Source organism: Pollicipes pollicipes, unplaced genomic scaffold (genome assembly GCF_011947565.3).
Source record: "Pollicipes pollicipes isolate AB1234 unplaced genomic scaffold, Ppol_2.1 Scaffold_7246;HRSCAF=8694_pilon_pilon_pilon, whole genome shotgun sequence".
NCBI lineage: Eukaryota > Metazoa > Arthropoda > Thecostraca > Pollicipedomorpha > Pollicipedidae > Pollicipes > Pollicipes pollicipes.
The window spans coordinates 8,559-25,625 of record NW_023597044.1 but is presented as its reverse complement, the minus strand read 5'-3'; the positions used below and the strand labels follow the sequence as shown (position 1 = coordinate 25,625).

General features: G+C 60.3%; 1 protein-coding gene across 1 annotated transcript in view; it reads right to left on the bottom strand.

Annotated features, from left to right (window-relative positions):
• Window positions 1–1,403: 1,403 nt before the first annotated feature.
• LOC119110889 (thioredoxin H-type) overlaps window positions 1,404–17,067 on the bottom strand; it is a 21,118-nt gene continuing 5,454 nt past the window's right edge. The window contains exons 3-5 of the mRNA XM_037234766.1: window positions 15,149–15,348; window positions 3,018–3,143; window positions 1,404–1,466 (exon numbers count right to left, since the gene is read on the bottom strand). Coding sequence (XP_037090661.1) covers window positions 1,404–1,466; window positions 3,018–3,143; window positions 15,149–15,348 — 389 coding nt within the window. The remainder of the gene's footprint in view (window positions 1,467–3,017; window positions 3,144–15,148; window positions 15,349–17,067) is intronic.

Below are 17,067 nucleotides of genomic sequence, written 5' to 3'. Positions count from 1 at the left end.
GGAGCGGCAGCTCCACACCGGAGCCGGGAGCGGCAGCTCCACACCGCTCCAGCCACCCGGCAACGGTCGCTTCGGGGCCCTGCAGGTTGTAGCGGCGCACGGTGCGGGGCTCCTTTCCTCCGTCGCTACGGCTCGCTTCCCGCGCACGTTCAGACTCCGACCTCCGTAACCGTGCCGCTCACTTCGCGGCGCTGCTGAAATCATTTGCACCTACCGACGACTTGTAATGTCCGACTGCTACTGACAATGTTCCCGCTCAGTACATTGAAGAAACAGTCCCACCTGCAGCAAAACAGTCAATTACCCCATGTGTTGCCAGATAGGCGTACCCGAACTTCGATATGAAGACAGTTTTTCAAGATATATTATGATGAACCAACACATTGAATTCGATAAAGCCAGTGTTGGGGCATTATTTCGTGTTCTAGAATCTGATCTGTTTGTCATTATTTGCAATTTGACATGTTTTTGTCTTATAGGTGCAACTTACACTTCGCAAAATAATCCGTCAACATTCACACTGCAGTGCGAGTCTAAGCCGATGCGGGGCGCTTGGGCAATGTGCCGCTCACATGCGTTCAGTGGTCCGCGCGTTGGTGAACACAGATATGAACAGGCACAACAAATCATCAGTGATCGGGACCCAGCAAAGCTGTCTCAACAATCCAACGGTGGTATATTTCGTAGAAGAGAACAAGTTCATATAAAACGACGTCATATGTGGTGAGATTGAAAACACTGAGTCTTCAACCTTGCCGCACATCATGACACACAAAATAAAGCAGGTCAGTGCGCATTCAGTGAGGTAGAGCATGGGCGTTCCTCAGTTGCATCCCCAGCAACGGTACTGTGTTGCCGCCCTCAGCCCTCCCGCTGCAAGACGGGTCCAATCCATGGCACGTGACCATTTCGAGCTTTTGGCGGTGCAGCACCCGCAACTGCAGCAATTTGGACAATCCTGTGAAAGAAACTATTCAATGTATTGACCTACCGCGGGCTGGAGCCACTGCCCGATTCCGCATGTCCTCCGCAAGGAAAATTGAATCGCTAGCGATCCACTGCGACCTCGAACCAGGGCAAAGACTGAAGCGAAACGCAATCCAACTATATTAACTTACCGCTGTTCAATCCTACGTGCCTCACAAGACCAAGAAGTCATCAATTCAATAACAAAACTGTGCAAATACAGGATAAGGCGCAACAGTGAAGAACACTTGGTCATTCTCAGCCGGACGCCCGGCCACCGGCGGGCTGCGGTGCGAGGCAGGCCAGACGCAGCCCCGCGCCGCGCTGGAATGTCGGCCCGGCAGGGGGCGCGGCGACCGCACGCCGCCGAAAGATGGCACTGCGCTGGCGCGCGCGGGATTGTGCGGGAGGGCGGCGGCGGCGGCCGGTACAAGCGCCTACTTATGCTGTGTCACCAGCTCCAGCAGCCTGTCGGCGTTGGCGCCCGAGAAGCTGGTCACCTGCCGAAAAAGGACGTGGTCAGAGTGGCGGATCTGACGCGGCGGGACGGTCAGAGCGGCAAATATGGCGCAGCGGACGTAACGCTGGAGGGAAAGCGCAGAAGAGAGAGCGAGAGAGAGAGAGAGAGAGAGAGAGAGAGAGAGAGAGAGAGAGAGAGAGAGAGAGAGAGAGAGAGAGAGAGAGAGAGAGAGAGAGAGAGAGAGAGAGAGAGAGAGAGAGAGAGAGAGAGAGAGAGAGAGAGAGAGAGAGAGAGAGAGAGAGAGAGAGAGAGAGAGAGAGAGAGAGAGAGAGAGAGAGAGAGAGAGAGAGAGAGAGAGAGAGAGAGAGAGAGAGAGAGAGAGAGAGAGAGAGAGAGAGAGAGAGAGAGAGGGACAGACAGAAACAGAGAGAGAGGGACAGACAGAGAGAGGGGCAGACAGAGAGAGGGGCAGACAGAGACAGAGACAGAGACAGAGAGAGACCGACGACATGAGTTAAAAGTCGCGCCATTAGGCATGGGTCCGTCACCCGATGTTTACATTGGCACACACCAGTCATCGTTTTGACAACTTTTAGTTCTGTCATGACATGCCGGGTTTCCTAGGCGCAAATGGCCTTTGACACCAATGGCAACGGCAGGAAATTCCCATGATGGGCCACCAACTACAAAGGCGCATTTCAACATTGATGTACAAAGGAGGCAGTTTCGGCCTACCGGTCGACATGTGGTCTGTTGAAAGGGACATGGGCATCGCGCGTTTAAACCGAACCAATTACCGGGTCATGGCCCAGCCATTGTGCAAGGGCCCACACAAACCCATTTGGAGCAGAGCGGCACCCACGGGCCGCATGAAAGCACGCGCCATCGAGCGCTCCGATCGGCCGCTGGCACGGGACGGCGAGTCCGGCTGCCGTTCCCAGCCATAGCGACGCGCTCCAGGGAGCGTCGCTTTATCGGCGCACTTCGCCCTATTGGACACGGCGCTGGATGCGTCGCGGCCCACGTTTGGTTCATCGACCGGCGTCGCCGCCCGAGCGGAGCGTTGGCCAGCTGACCCGCGCAGCATCAACAGCACGGCCCGCAAAACCCATAGCGGGCCCCTTCTGAGTCAAGGGCGACAGTAGATTATCCAACTATTTGGGTCGTTGAGTATCGCAGCCGAGAGGGTACTGCCATCCAAATACGTCTCGCTTCCAGTTGCGAATTCGGCACCATGCCAGCATATGATAACAAGAGGTTACAGGCGCTACCCGTGCCAGGGTGACCGGACTATCAATCGTGTGAGTGCGGGTACACGTCTGTGGAGGTGAAGTGCTGATGCCTCTCACACCCTGCTAATTGCCCAACTACATAAAAAACGTGAATGTCTAGTTAGGCGGGGCATGATGCTGCGTGTCGGCTGTGGCAGTACGTGCCTTCCCTCCCCCTCTCCCTCTCCCTCTCCCTCTCCCTCTCCCTCTCCCTCTCCCCCTCCCCCCCCCCCCGGCTGCGTCAGCGGTCGCGGCGTTTCCGGCCCGCCGGTCGCCCGAGATGCCGCGACCGGGCCGACCCGCCGCTCCCGGCGACGCACCTTCTCGCCCTGCTTGATGAAGATGAAGGTGGGCATGCAGTTGATCTCGTAGTCGGCAGCCAGGTCGTCCAGCTCCTCCACGTCCACCTTCAGGAACACCACGTCCGTGTGCTCCTTGGCCATCGCCTGCGGCAGGTCGGCGGCATGGTAAACACGGCGGTCGGAGCCAGCGGCCGCATAGGCGCGTCATCGCCGCCGGGACTCGGCCGACGCAGAAGCGCAGGGGTCAGAGGCGCACACGAGACCGGGCTCGCTTCGCGTTCGCATTCACCCCTGCTACAAATACTGACGTCGTAGAAACACAGGCAGATGCCGCCACGTTTTTGAGTGATGCTGATCCTTGATGAAAAGGGTTATCTTAACCAGCAGGAAAGCAGCATTACTGCATGGGTCACGGCATCGTAGCAAGGATAGGGAAAAAGCACACCGGGCTCGCCTTCGGAAACGCCAGTGCATCGTCCGTGACTAGTGTATGTTGCATGACTGAAACCGCACGCTCACAACCGCACGCTAATGGGATTGCTCCCGTTCTCGACGACCGCAAGCGTCTTATGCTGTATCGCTCGGCGGTCGACGCGCTGAGCAGTACGCAGAGCGGGCTCTGTACTAGTCCCGCTACAAAACCGATGCAGTGTCGCCACGGCCTGACGCCTGCGTCACAAACGCCGGAAATCGCTCACGGGCATTGCCCCCCGCTTCAGATCGCCCAACGTCCGCGGGGCGCCTCACCCAGCAGCTCCGAGCCACCGAGCGCCGACCGAGCCGGCTCACGGGGGAGCTCGAGACAGCGCTCGTCTGCAATGTGGCGACCAGCTGCCCCCGGACATCCCACCGGCCGTGTGGCAGTTCGCGGCTAAATACATGCGACGCGTAACAGCTGCCATGTCGGTCCGTCCCCGAGAACAGCCGATCACGTGAAAGGAAAGCGAAGTCGGCCGTTTTCCTCCGCGCGGCCGACCGCGCACGCCAGGCATGCGAGGCGCGATCTGGACAAGGTCGCCACACACGCGTCCGCGTGACTCAGGCGGATGTTTGCACGCACCAGAGCCGGCCGCCAGCCTCCAAACGGGCGGATGGGCGGACACAACATGCCACGCGTCGTGGCTCCGTCGCGCGCCGGCTGGCTGGTGACCGGCCCGGCCGGCTCTGGTGTGCCGCCTCGGCGGCTGGCCCGGCGCACCGCCGGCGTCGCCGATCGCTCCAGGCATGGCGCCGGTGACGGCGGCAGGGCGGCCCAGCCGCAGCTGCTCCGCCGCTCACCAGCCGGCTGCCGCACCTGCGCCGCCGCCGGCTGTGGCGCCGGCGCGGCGACGCTGCAAGCGCGGCGGGACGGCGCCATACCGTGCTGGCACGGCGACGGGCGGACACCAGGCAGGAGGCCGGCACCGCACGCTCACGGTTGGGTGCTGACGGGATGTGAGGGACTCGCTGTCGGTACAACTTCACTGGCAACGAAATCTAGGATAGACGAAGCTAAGTTGGAACTGGTACAGAAATGCAACGCGGGTCAGTGGTAGCATGCCATCGTTGGAGGCGGCTACGAGGAGAATGCAGTGAGATTGAAAAACTGCATACGAGTGGTGAAATTCAGGCCGCGTCGCTGATGGTCACAGTTATAAACATGCGACAAAAACAGCTCCAAAAACATACAGAAAAAAACGGGCAAGGAAATGACGAATAGGCAGGTAGTAAAATGAACGTGGGTGGGTAGGAGGAAACAAAATTAAGAAAGAGCAGACAACTGGAGGGCATGGGGACTCAGGCCAGCACGGCCAGCAGCAAACGATGAAGACCGAGCAAGGCATTGCCAGCAAGCGAAAGATGCAATGGCGACGCACCAGTGCTCTCGGAGAGCACCAGAACACGAGCCACTGAGCGATGCCGCTCCACGCGGCAGCTTTTGCCGTCCCGCTCACAGCTGGCCGATCGTTTCGACAAGGTCAAGCGACGAGCGGGTGCGCTGTAATTACGGCTGCGCCTGGCCAGCGGAGCGGTTCGAACAGGTCTGCAGTCTGAGCGGCTCCAACGGGTATGTAGTCTGAGCGGCTCCAACAGGTCTGCAGTCTGAGCGGCTCGACCAGACCTGCGGTCTGACCGGCTCGAACAGGTCTGCAGTCTGAGCGGCTCGAACAGGCTTGCAGTCTGAGCGGCTCCAACAGGTCTGCAGTCTGAGCGGCTCCAACAGGTCTGCACTCTGAGCGGCTCCAACAGGCCTGCGGTCTGACCGGCTCGAACAGGTCTGCAGTCTGAGCGGCTCCAACAGGTCTGCAGTCCGACCGGCTCGACCAGACCTGCAGTCTTACCGGCTCGAACAGGCCTGCAGTCCGACCGGCTCGACCAGGCCTGCAGTCTGACCGGCTCGACGAACAGGTCTGCAGTCTGAACGGCCCCAACAGGTCTGCAGTCTGAGCGGCTCCAACAGGTCTGCAGTCTGACCGACTCGAACAGGTCTACAGTCTGAGCGGCTCCAGCAGGTCTGCAGTCCGACCGGCTCAACCAGGCCTGCAGTCTGACCGGCTCGAACAGGCCTGCGGTCTGACCGGCTCGAACAGGTCTGCAGTCTGAGCGGCTCCAACAGGTCTGCAGTCCGACCGGCTCGACCAGACCTGCAGTCTTACCGGCTCGAACAGGCCTGCAGTCCGACCGGCTCGACCAGGCCTGCAGTCTGACCGGCTCGACGAACAGGTCTGCAGTCTGAGCGGCCCCAACAGGTCTGCAGTCTGAGCGGCTCCAACAGGTTTGCAGTCTGACCGGCTCGAACAGGTCTGCAGTCTGAGCGGCTCCAACAGGTCTGCAGTCCGACCGGCTCGACCAGACCTGCAGTCTGACCGGCTCGAACAGGTCTGCAGTCCGACCGGCTCAACCAGACCTGCAGTCTGACCGGCTCGAACAGGTCTGCAGTCCGACCGGCTCAACCAGGCCTGCAGTCTGACCGGCTCGAACAGGCCTGCAGTCTGACCGGCTCGAACAGGTCTGCAGTCTGAGAGGCTCCAACAGGTCTGCAGTCCGACCGGCTCGACCAGACCTGCAGTCTTACTGGCTCGAGCAGGCCTGCAGTCCGACCGGCTCGACCAGGCCTGCAGTCTGACAGGCTCGAACAGGCCTGCAGTCCGACCGGCTCGACCAGGCCTGCAGTCTGAGCGCGTCGAACAAGTCTGAGCGCGTGCGTTCCGATGACCCCACGCCCTGGCTAGAGGCGCAAGCAGCCGCTGTGTTTCGCGCGATGAGACCCGTCCTTAGCTCCGTTCAGCATACACGCGTTCCGGTGCAGAGGTGCCACAGCCCGCCGTAACAAGTGGTGACTCGGACCGCGCTGTACAGGCACAGGCGCGAGCGCGTCCGACGCCGGGGGTGACGTCACTCTGCCGTCACGTGACAGGGCGTGACGTCTGCTGCGGGCAGCACGAGGAGTACCAGCTGTAGCCATGCCTTACAGTGGCGCTCATATGACGTCATATGCCGGCAAGTGCGTACTGGCGGATCGTCCATCGTTACACATGTATGCGTGCGCGGTAACATTACGCGTGTATGTGAGCAATGATGATGTGCAAGCAAACAGTTGGCGGGCGTCCTAACAGCACCTGTGAACTGCACAGGAAACCGACTGACGAGCCTCAGCCATGACGACCTTGCAGCCTCAGGGTCATTGGTGTGAGTCATACTCGGTTTGGAAGGTTGCCAAGAACCTGCCAGTCGAGGCTCCCAATTCTCTATCAAAGTTCTGGACCTGGGTGAAATCCTCAATCAGTGTCACAGACAGTACATCGATGACAAAGTGCGCCCGGGGCTTAACATTTACTTCAACACAATCCCTTACAGCTCCGGGAACAGCGCCCGCTTGCGGTTCTCGGAGCAGCCATGGACGTCGCATAGCAACTGACAGGTCGTCTGGGTGGATTCTTTTCCTCGCCTCGCGGGCACTGGGGCGTTGGACGAAACCACGCCGAAGAAGTGGGTTCATACCAACACTGCTACCATGCCTCGACAGGCAAAACGCCTTCAAATTCGCTATATCCCAGAACGGTCATCGGCAAAAATACGGGAAGGGGAAAAGCCGCATTGGTCGATCGGGTTAATTTCCCACCTTCCTTCGATATTGTCATGAGAAGTCAGGCAAACCAGCCGTTGAGCGTCACACTAAGGTAACTTCTGGAACACTTTCACGAGCGTCTGCTGCAGCGTGTCCGTTTGTTATCGCAGACGGCAGTCAGCCGCGGTCGGCAGGCCACCGGATCACCCCCGGGCGTCGCTCCCTGTCCCCCCCCCCCCCCCCCCTCCCGAACAGCGCAGCGGGCTCGCGTCGCCCACGCCTCCCGGGGCGCCGAACCGCTGAGTCAGCGTGACGTCACGACCCGGACAAACCCGCGGCCGGGCGAAAATTGGGTCGGTGTGATCACGACGGCGACCGAGAAACACAGAACCCTCCCCGACGCCCTGACCCCGGCCCCTCCCAGGCACATGCACGCCGTGCCGGCGCGGCTCCCTTCTAGAGCAGCGGCGATCGGACCGACCGGCGACAGAGCGCGCGCACCCATGGCCAGGCTCCAAAGTCTGACACAACGCGGACACAAACTGAGGCGAGGTTTGCGGACAGATGGAAGCCGCTTGGACACTAAACTGTCATAAAGGCCTCGGCGCAGACATTGCGACTTCAACTGCAGAGGATTGACAGTCATGCACTCCGTGCACGAATGTTTTCAGTGACAGACTTCGACCACGACGAATCCGAAACAGGAACATATGCGCAGCCACTCACAACGGGGTGGGTGAGGGGGAGGGGTGCAGCTTCAAAGTTCCGACTAAAGACCCATTTTGCCACAGGCGCGCAAATCGTCCACTACAAACTCAGTTCGCGGCAGACGCGCAAAGTTTCTTGCTTGATGTGCAACAATATCGCAGGTTTCGATCTGTGTAGCTTTGCGTGTCTGCGTTCCATTTTTTATCGTGAAGTTTGCGCGTACATTAATACATATCATGACTTCCATCACGGGAGCACGTAGCCTCCAGGGTCACTACATGAGTACGCCTCCGATTCGAAACAAGGTAGCTGAAGAACGTCTGTTCCATTCACCTATACGCTGTGAAACGCGTCCAGCCCCGACAACCACGCTCGTGGCCAAACGTGCATAGCCCACAGCTCCAGCTCCACGTCCCCCAGCCGCTCAGTAAGCAGGCTTGAACGCTCTTTGCTCAAGCCTCAGGCTCAGGCCTCACCCGGAGTTTCTAGCAACACGCGACGCGTGCGGCGCGGGCGGCGGAAACTGCGCCAGTTGCGTGCCCAGTTCCGCTAGCGAGTCATTTTGCAGCGTATGCAGTGTCAATTGAGCTGCTTCGTCATTCACGCAAGGCCATCTTCGGAGTACAATGTACGTGCACACGCCCGTCAGAAGTGTATAAACTCTCAAGTGCAGACGCAGGGCTGACCGAGCGCTCGACGTCAAGTGTTTAGCTGTTTCAATCGATAAAGATATCTTAGTCCAAGGTACGCTATCCGTGGCATGCTGCAGCCCAATCTAAGTGACCAGACGCACAAGATAAGTAAGGGATGATTGGACTCCTTGGCCGACATCACGCACGGCACGAAGACCACGCCAGCTGGGGAGGCCAGCATCCTCCCCGGCGAGATGGCGCTGCGGGCGGCCGCCCCGGCGCAGGCTCGCGCTGGCCCACCCGTCCTGTCTCTGGCCCCTGTCCAATCTGGGAACGGTTCGAATTGATCTTGAAAGATTTTCGGAGGCACTATTTCGGATGGTCCTTTTCGCGCGCTCGACATCCGTGGCCTGGTGTTATGTGCAGGGGACAAAGCCGCTCGGTTTTACGGAAACAGAACCCCGGCCATAGCTGTACTCGCTGCTAAGATTACTAGCGCGCAGGTTCAAAATTGTTTGTGCAAGTCGATTCTGCGCAAAGATGGACGTTCTCAGGGAGACATGGGCTGGCCTTTTCTTCTCTTTTGACACTAGGGGCATGTCATCGTTCCCGGCCATGGGCTGAAGGGCCCAGCGCGGGGTACCTTCCAGTTGCAATTCTGGCGACAGAAGGGCAGGGTCCCCTGGTCAATCTAGAGGCCTTCAAAGGGATGCATTATACACTGGTTCTCTCCCAATGCAACAGGCCTTCTAACTCGCGCAGTTGTCCCCACATCGATGCAAAAGCCCTCATTGACGCAAAAAGATCCCTTGTCGCCGCGGTTGGTCGACTAATTGGCGCGTAGACTCCAGTTCGGCTTAACCGGCTCTTAGCGGAAACAGGGTACAGGGCCTTTTCCACACTGGAGACCCTGACCGACAAAGGACCCTTCGACGATCTTACTGCAGACTCATAAGTTATTACATCGTCATAATACCGTAAGTTGTCATATATCCTTTCATTGTCAGAGGGCACAACTAACACAAGAGACACTGGCATTCGGAGTCCAGCCCCCGTCCCTGTTCAGCGAATGTTTCCCCGGCCGACTGGCGACTCCTTGCTGACACAGGGCATGCTGTTCGACACTGCGGGCCCCCGATCGACAGAGCCCCTCAATGCTACAGATCAGCAACCGACCAATCCAAAACATGGGTCCTGGCCTTGGGTCCTGGCCTTGTCCCTGCCCGGGAAATGGGCCCACAAAGCTGAGACCGACACGTAGACAACTGTTCAGTGTTGCCAGTCTCTGGCCGAAATTGAGGCACGCATTGTTCCAGGGGATTCTCAATCGGCGCAAAGGGCTGTCCGGACTGGCATTTGAGGTCACCACCCTGTAGGTGATCCTTAATGTGACCTGCAGCCAGCCCTTCGTGTCCTCCAGCCTTCTAATCGGGCCCTTGATCGTCGGTTCAGAAGGCTCCATCGGCCCCTCTTCGGGCCACCTCGAGCACCGTCTCTGACCGACTTGGACCCCTCCCTAACAAAGGACTCCCTGCGAGACACTGTGGGCCCATGGTCAACAAAGGGGGCCTCTCGTTGACCTTGGGGCCCCGGCCATTGTAAATCGCGGGCCTCAGCCGTGTCCCTGCTTGGGGAATGAGGCCTCAGGCCCAGACCGACACGAAGCCGACTGTTCGGTATTGGTAGTGTCTAACCGACCCATAGGCCCTTACCTAGTCAGGGCCCCTCAATCAGTGCAAAGGGCCCTCTGACTGGCATTTGAGGGCTTGGCCCGTGAGACCAGGACCCATAATACCTCTGGCCAGTCCTCCGGGGTCTTTGGGCCTCAAATCGGGACCTAAGTGCGTGTGTGGGGAGGGGGCGTGCGCCCCCTGTGCCTCCTCCCGCCCGCGCCACTGGACGCGGCTCATCCAGTCCACCGCACCGCGCGCCCGCATGCCAACGGGCGGGGTGGACGAAGCGAGGCGAGGCACGGAGCACGAACACACGAGAAGCAGACAGGTCAGACGCAGACGTGCTGCTATGATGGCACTTGGTTGCATGCCCACATTGTCATTTGGAAGCTGATGGCACAATGGCATTGCTTGCTGCTTTCGTTGTTGCAACGTTATGGATTCGTGGCTCCGTCCCAGCAGCGGTACCTACAAAGAGGCCGCCCGTGAGCGGACCTATGATTGATTCCGCTCCATCAGAATATATTCCGACTGTGACTCCGCGTCTGAAGTTGATTCCGACCGCGACTTCAAGCAGTACACCGCGATTCCGAGCCGACTCCAAATCAAAGTCAAGGGCTATCGCTTGATTGCCGAACTGATTCCGACGGAGTCTATTCCAGCAACAAAAATCTACGAAATACGCTGTTCTTCTTTCCTTTTACAAGGGCCGCGACGCACGTCATCACGCCCCTTTTACGGAGTGTTTGCGACTGCGTTCGCCATATTAGGGTTATACAAAAGTGTGTACAGACCGCATATTGAAAAATACAAAAGTGGTTGAACTGTTTAATTTGATGCGCATATGGAGGCTGCCAAAACGATAACATCCTTTGTTACCCACGTTTCTTCTTTAGTTAATTTGACTCGTTCCCGATTCTAACCTATGTGGTTCACTCAGCAATGGCTCCGCCACGCACGCCCTCTCAAAGGGATTAACTCCATCTTAATCCAACGAAAACTTAATTCATACCGATTTCGATTCCGATTGGCGCCGCACATAAGCCTGCCTATAAGTCAGCAGCTCCCGCAGGAAAACACATTTCATGGAGGATGTGCTCTCGCATATCGTGCACTACTGAAGAGGACGACAGACCACGCCCCGAACAAGCCACTGTTTTTAAGCATCCTGAGCGTCCAAACGAGTAAGAACTATCCACCACTGCAGAACGGAAGAAATCTAGAAAGCCAGCGGGCAGCGACACGCGTCAGCGAGGCACCAGCTCCGCCCGGCAGCCGGTGCAGAATGCAGTGCGGCGGGTGTGACCACGGTTGTGCCAGCTTTCCCCAGCACACACACAGGTAATTGTGCTTCGCGGAAGGCTTGCCCGCCGTGCTGACTTCTCCGAGCCTTCTCCGCCCATGGCCAGGGACTGTAATCTGTGTGTTTTTCCTCGTGTATTCCGCGCGGGCCTTCCCCCGACACCATCGGGGACACTGTCGGCGGGGTGCTCCTGCCACACGCCGGCGGGTGCGGGCGGCGGGGCCGGGCCGGTGGCTGTGATTGGCCGCCGCCGCCGGCCACATCCGCCGGTGACGGCCGGCTTTATCGACCGCGGCGGCGCTGCCGGACTCGGGCATGACTCGGGCCGGCCCACCGCACACCGGGAAACGGCCGGCCGCCGACCGACGGCCGCGCGAGCCGAACATACCACGCAAGCGGCATCTCACCAGAAGCCGGGACACGCAGGGGAAGAGGGGGAGCGGGAGTCGGCGGAGCCAGACCACACGGTCGACGTCATTTCACCGGAGGCCGGCACAGGTACGTGACGTCACGACAGTCAACGGAAGCCGGTCCGACAACACAGGAGCGCAACGGAGCCCGGCCTCGTCGGCAAGGGGAAAGGCAACGCGAGCTCGCACGCTGGGATCGCGGGTGCTGGACTGCGCGCGCGGGCAGCGCACCCTGCCGGGGAGAGCAGGCGCCACACGGCAACCGCGCGGGTCAGCGGTGCGGTCAGAGCCGCAGACAGCCGGTCGGCGGCCGTCGGCTGGCGACTCACCGCACCGCGTGACCCCGGGCGGGGTCGGCGGCCGCGGCGCCGCAGCCGCCTGACACGACATCGCCTCGGCCCGCCTCTAGTCGACGGCGGGTGGCAGGCTGGCGGCCGCGACGGACGTCCCGCCCGCGGCGTCGGGTCAGCCCACCGACGCGCGGCGTGCGGCGTGACTGTGTACGCCGCACGCCGGCACCCGCCTTCCGCAAACCGACGAGCTTGGACGGCAGCCCGGCGCGACTGACCAGGGCACGCCGCCGCACGGCCAGTGCTCCTGGGAGCGACCCCGGTCCTGTCGCTGTCGGCGACTGGGCAGCCCGGCTGCGCTCCTCCGGGCCGAGGCCGAGAACTGCGCTGATGCCCCGCTCCCTCACCAGGCAGTCTCCGCTCCCTCACGAGGCGGTCTCCGCTCCCTCACGAGGCAGTCTCCGCTCCCTCACGAGGGGTCTCCGCTCCCTCACGAGGCAGGCTCCGCTCCCTCACGAGAGGTCTCCGCTCCCTCACGAGGCAGTCTCCGCTCCCTCACGAGAGGTCTCCGCTCCCTCACGAGGCGGTCTCCGCTTCCTCACGAGGCAGTCTCCGCTCCCTCACGAGGCGGTCTCCGCCCCCTCACGAGGCGATCTCCGCTCCCTCACGAGGCGGTCTCCGCTCCCTCACGAGGCAGTCTCCGCTCCCTCACGAGGCGATCTCCGCTCCCTCACGAGGCAGTCTCCGCTCCCTCACGAGAGGTCTCCGCTCCCTCACGAGAGGTCTCCGCTCCCTCACGAGGCAGTCTCCGCTCCCTGACGAGGCGGTCTCCGTTCACTAACCAGGTGATCTCCGCACCCTACCTACCCCACGGTGACCTCACCACATCTCGCCACACGTAAGCCGGTGGCAGCAGCGCCCACACGAAGCCGAAGCGACACAGTAGCGCCGCCAGCCAGCGGCGCCGCCGGCGGCACATTCCGGAAGCCGGGGCCGGCGGCCGGCCGCGCGATATCTCGGGTGGGATCGGCGGCGCGGGGTGAGCTGGCGACCGCGGGCCCAGCGCGTCCCGGTGCAGAGCTGGCGACCGCGGTTCCAGTGGCGTCCGGTGCAGAGCTGGCGACCGACGCGGCCCGGCGGCGCACAGTGCAGAGCTGGCGACCGCGGCCCAAGCGGCGTCCGGTGCAGAGCTGGCGACCGCGGTCCGGGTGGCGTCCGGTGCAGAGCTGGCGACCGCGGCCCGGCGGCGCCCGGTGGTGCGCAGAGCAGGCACTGCGGCCCCGGTGGCGCCCGGTGCCCACCGACAACAGGCAACGCCGCCGTCGGGCCGTGCACGCGTGCCGGCTCAGTTGATCCTCAGAGCAGCGGCTCGACAACGCGGCCCTGCTGGTGGTGGCGGGGACATCCGCGCGTGTTGGTGCATACAGCCGACACTTCCAGGTTCGTGCAGGAACGGCCGATGGTGGTCGAAACACTGGTTATTTGAAATGCGACGTAGTTCTTGGGTTTGCTTCGGGATTCGCGCAGCAGACACACGTTATGTGAAGGAAGCACGTGCACTTCACTGCAAGGAGCGAATCCTTACGAGCCCACATCCATAATAACACAATATCACATCCATCGTAATCCATGTCATCTCGCATGAAATCCAGAAAAAGTGAAGAGGTTTTGATCGACACGGCGGCGCACCACTGCCTGCCGCCCGACGGCCGGCCGTCGCCGTCTCCGACTCGGGCCCGTTCGGCGGCGCAGAGCTCGCTGGCACGTGCTAACCAACACCGGGCGACGGACCGGCACGCCGGCAAGCGCCGCTTTCCGGCGGAGTCACCAGGGCCAGTCATCATGTCAGAGCGACGCGAAGCCCGTGGCTGACGCGTGGTCGTAATCGGGCGGGCGCCATGGCAACCTCACATACGTCCAGCCGTCGCCAGCCGTCCAATGTTTAACGTCACGCCAGTTCAGGATCAACACAGCCGGGCGCCTCATCGATCTGACGCGGCAAGCAGCTACAAGTAATCACAGCTGTTACAGACAACCGACAACACGGACCGCAGCGACGCGGGGCAGCGGCACGCCGAAAGACATGTTGATGGCCCAGCGGAGGCAAGGGGGCGAACGGTTTTACAGCTCAGTTCTACGGGCGGAAATCCTCGCCCGTCCCGACTTCAATCTTGCCGTAAGCTTGAAGCATCGACTGAAGCCTCAGCGAGTCACGCGAACGCCAGCGGGCGTCGACCGTGGCAACCCAGCAGCAATAGTCGTTACCGCGTTATGTTAATTGATATCACCCGCTTTAATGGGCAGGCTGTGAGCGGGTTTTAGCGTTGTTTTTTTTGTGCGTCTGTACTACCTGGGTGGGAAAGGACAGCTGTGTGGAAGCATTCGCGCTCATGACTACCGCCAGTGTGACCAGCTGCGAGACACCAAATCAATACCGTGCACAGTGGCGGACGCGGTGTGGATGGGCGGGGGGGGGGGGGGGAGTGACGAGCGGGCCCTCCCCACTATTGTGAAATAACAGCGGCAGCCTCGTTTGCCCGGGGCAACCCTCCGTTTTCCGTGGTTCCCCGCGCCGGCCGGCGCCGCATCCCCATGGCGCAATACCGCCGCTGGCCGTGCGTGTCGGCAGATTGCCGCCAGTCCTATCGTGGCGCACATCATCACCACGACAACGCGTCAACAGTCAGAGTGGCGGCGGGCCGGCGCGCTTCGGCCAGGCCCGGGTCGCCGTGGGGTCGACATCGGCCGCTGGCCACGAGACAGGGCCCCCAGCTGATGACTCAGAGCAGCGGCGCGGACGGGACACCTCCAAGCCGCCGGCGGCCCGGCGCGCCGCGTCTCGTCTCCAGGCGGGCGCCACGCGCCAGTCCTGCCCTCGCCCGTGGCGAGCGATGCAGGCCAAGAGGCCCACCGCCCCCCCCCCCCCCCCCCGGGTCGACGGATCCGGCGGCCAGGGTCACGAACTCCGCTAAGGTCACGGTCACCTCCGCTCACGGGTCCACCTCCACTCCGGTCACGGTCACCTCCACTCCGGTCACGGTCTCCCCACTCCGGTCACGGTCACCTCTACTCCGGTCACGGTCACCTCCACCCTGGTCACGGTCACCTCCACCCTGGTCACGGTCACCCCCACTCCGGTCACGGTCACCTCCACTCCGGTCACGGTCACCTCCGCTCCGGTCATGGTCACCTCCACTACGGTCATGGTCACCTTCACCTCGGTCATGGTCACCTCCGCCCCGGTCACGGTCACTATCCGCCGAACCTGCACGCGTCGCCCGTCGGCTGGCACCAGCGCCGCCGCGTCCCAACAAGCGATAAGGCGCCGCCACAACGGCTGCGATCGCCGCGCTAAGGACGGTGTGGACGGGGCCCCCAGCCATGTGACCATAGCCATCCACCCAGTGGTTCCTCGCCGGCTGCCTGTGGCGGCCCACTGGCGACGCTCCGGCGAGAGGGGTCAGCAGATGATCTGCGCAGGCGCAGTTCAGCTCAGCCGCTACTCTGGCTTGGACCGTTTAGACGTTCAGTTAGGAAATCTGGCTTGACATTTCAGCTTAGAAAGCTGGGCTTGGGGTACACCATCAAAGCTCTCGAAGCAACGGTTCGGCGCGCCTCGCCACCAGTGCGTATGCGCTGATGGGCTCCAAATAACCAAGACCGTCTGCACGCTCCAAAACAGTCAATCATCACCATATGTATCTTGCGATTTTAAATGTATGGGCCTACTCTATGCCAGTTCAATCTAGGTCCTTTTTTAGTTTGGAATCAATTAATGATGAGCTTCCTGCAACAATTCAAGGTGGGCTGGACATAACCAGTGTCTGAATGACTTCTAGGTTATTGCTCACTGTAACGTAGTCCGGTTGGAAAATGTGGACCATGCACGTCTTTGTTGCACCAATCCACTAGAATAGCAGAAGGCACCTTCTGCCATGCCTCCCTCGTGGTCAAACCACACGACTGCGTTGATGGTTCCACGAAAATTAGCCATTTCGCCCGTTCAGCGCAGCCGAAGAAGAGAATACAAACGCCAGCCCTCGGCTGTCTCTGGGCGCCTATCTGTACCTTCGATTTGCGTAAACAATGACCGGGAACTTCAGCTACATCGCCGGATTTGTCTTCGTTATGTTGGCAATCACTTGTTGATGCGCCGCCGTCGGCTGCGATCGCCCTAGCGAACGGAGCTTTCGTGACAGCTTATGACCCGCGTCGGAACGTTACGGCAGACACTCACTGGCGGTTCACGTGGCTCGGTGAATGGCCTCAGGCGATGGTGCAGGCTGACCACAAGGCCAATGTCCGGATTGACCCCAGATTTCCATTCACAGAAATGGGTTGCAGAATAGCCTATCACCACGGCCCTGAGGGACGCCACAGCATAACTTGTACGGACAATAGGAGCAAATTCAAGCTAGAATTGATGACAAGGCGCTGCAGGACCGTCATCGACAGGGGCGGTGGCTGCATCGCGAGTGATGGCTCCATAAACGGATCACAGCTGGCACTGGTCTCCTCCTTCAGTGACTCGATAATGATGATTATGATGATGATTTGGGGTTCTTGGGCGCATGGACTACGGAACTGGAGCAAATGCGGGTAAATGTTGAAGGGAGTATCCTACATTTGAACGGAAATAGCCATCTTGACGACCTCCCGGTGCTGTTCACAATCCTGCCTTATTAAGACTTAGCCCCTCCAGTTTCCGAGCTACACGCACCGTGAAAATGGGAAAGGCATTTCAGGGAGAGGGTTTCAATTCATAACCCGCGCGGCGATCAAGGTCAAAAAACACAATCGTCGAGGCGTTCATGTCTGGCGTTCGTGAGCGCGATTTCCAGATAAAACGGCCACCAATTGGCACTCAATCAATGTTGTGCGAGGAACGATTACGTTACCAAACCATGGCGCATTGAGGAGCATATTTACTAAACAGAGGACTGTGCTGTCCAGACCAGTCTTTTCCACTTGACGAGCATACCAATAGTTAAAAGTGAGCTTGCT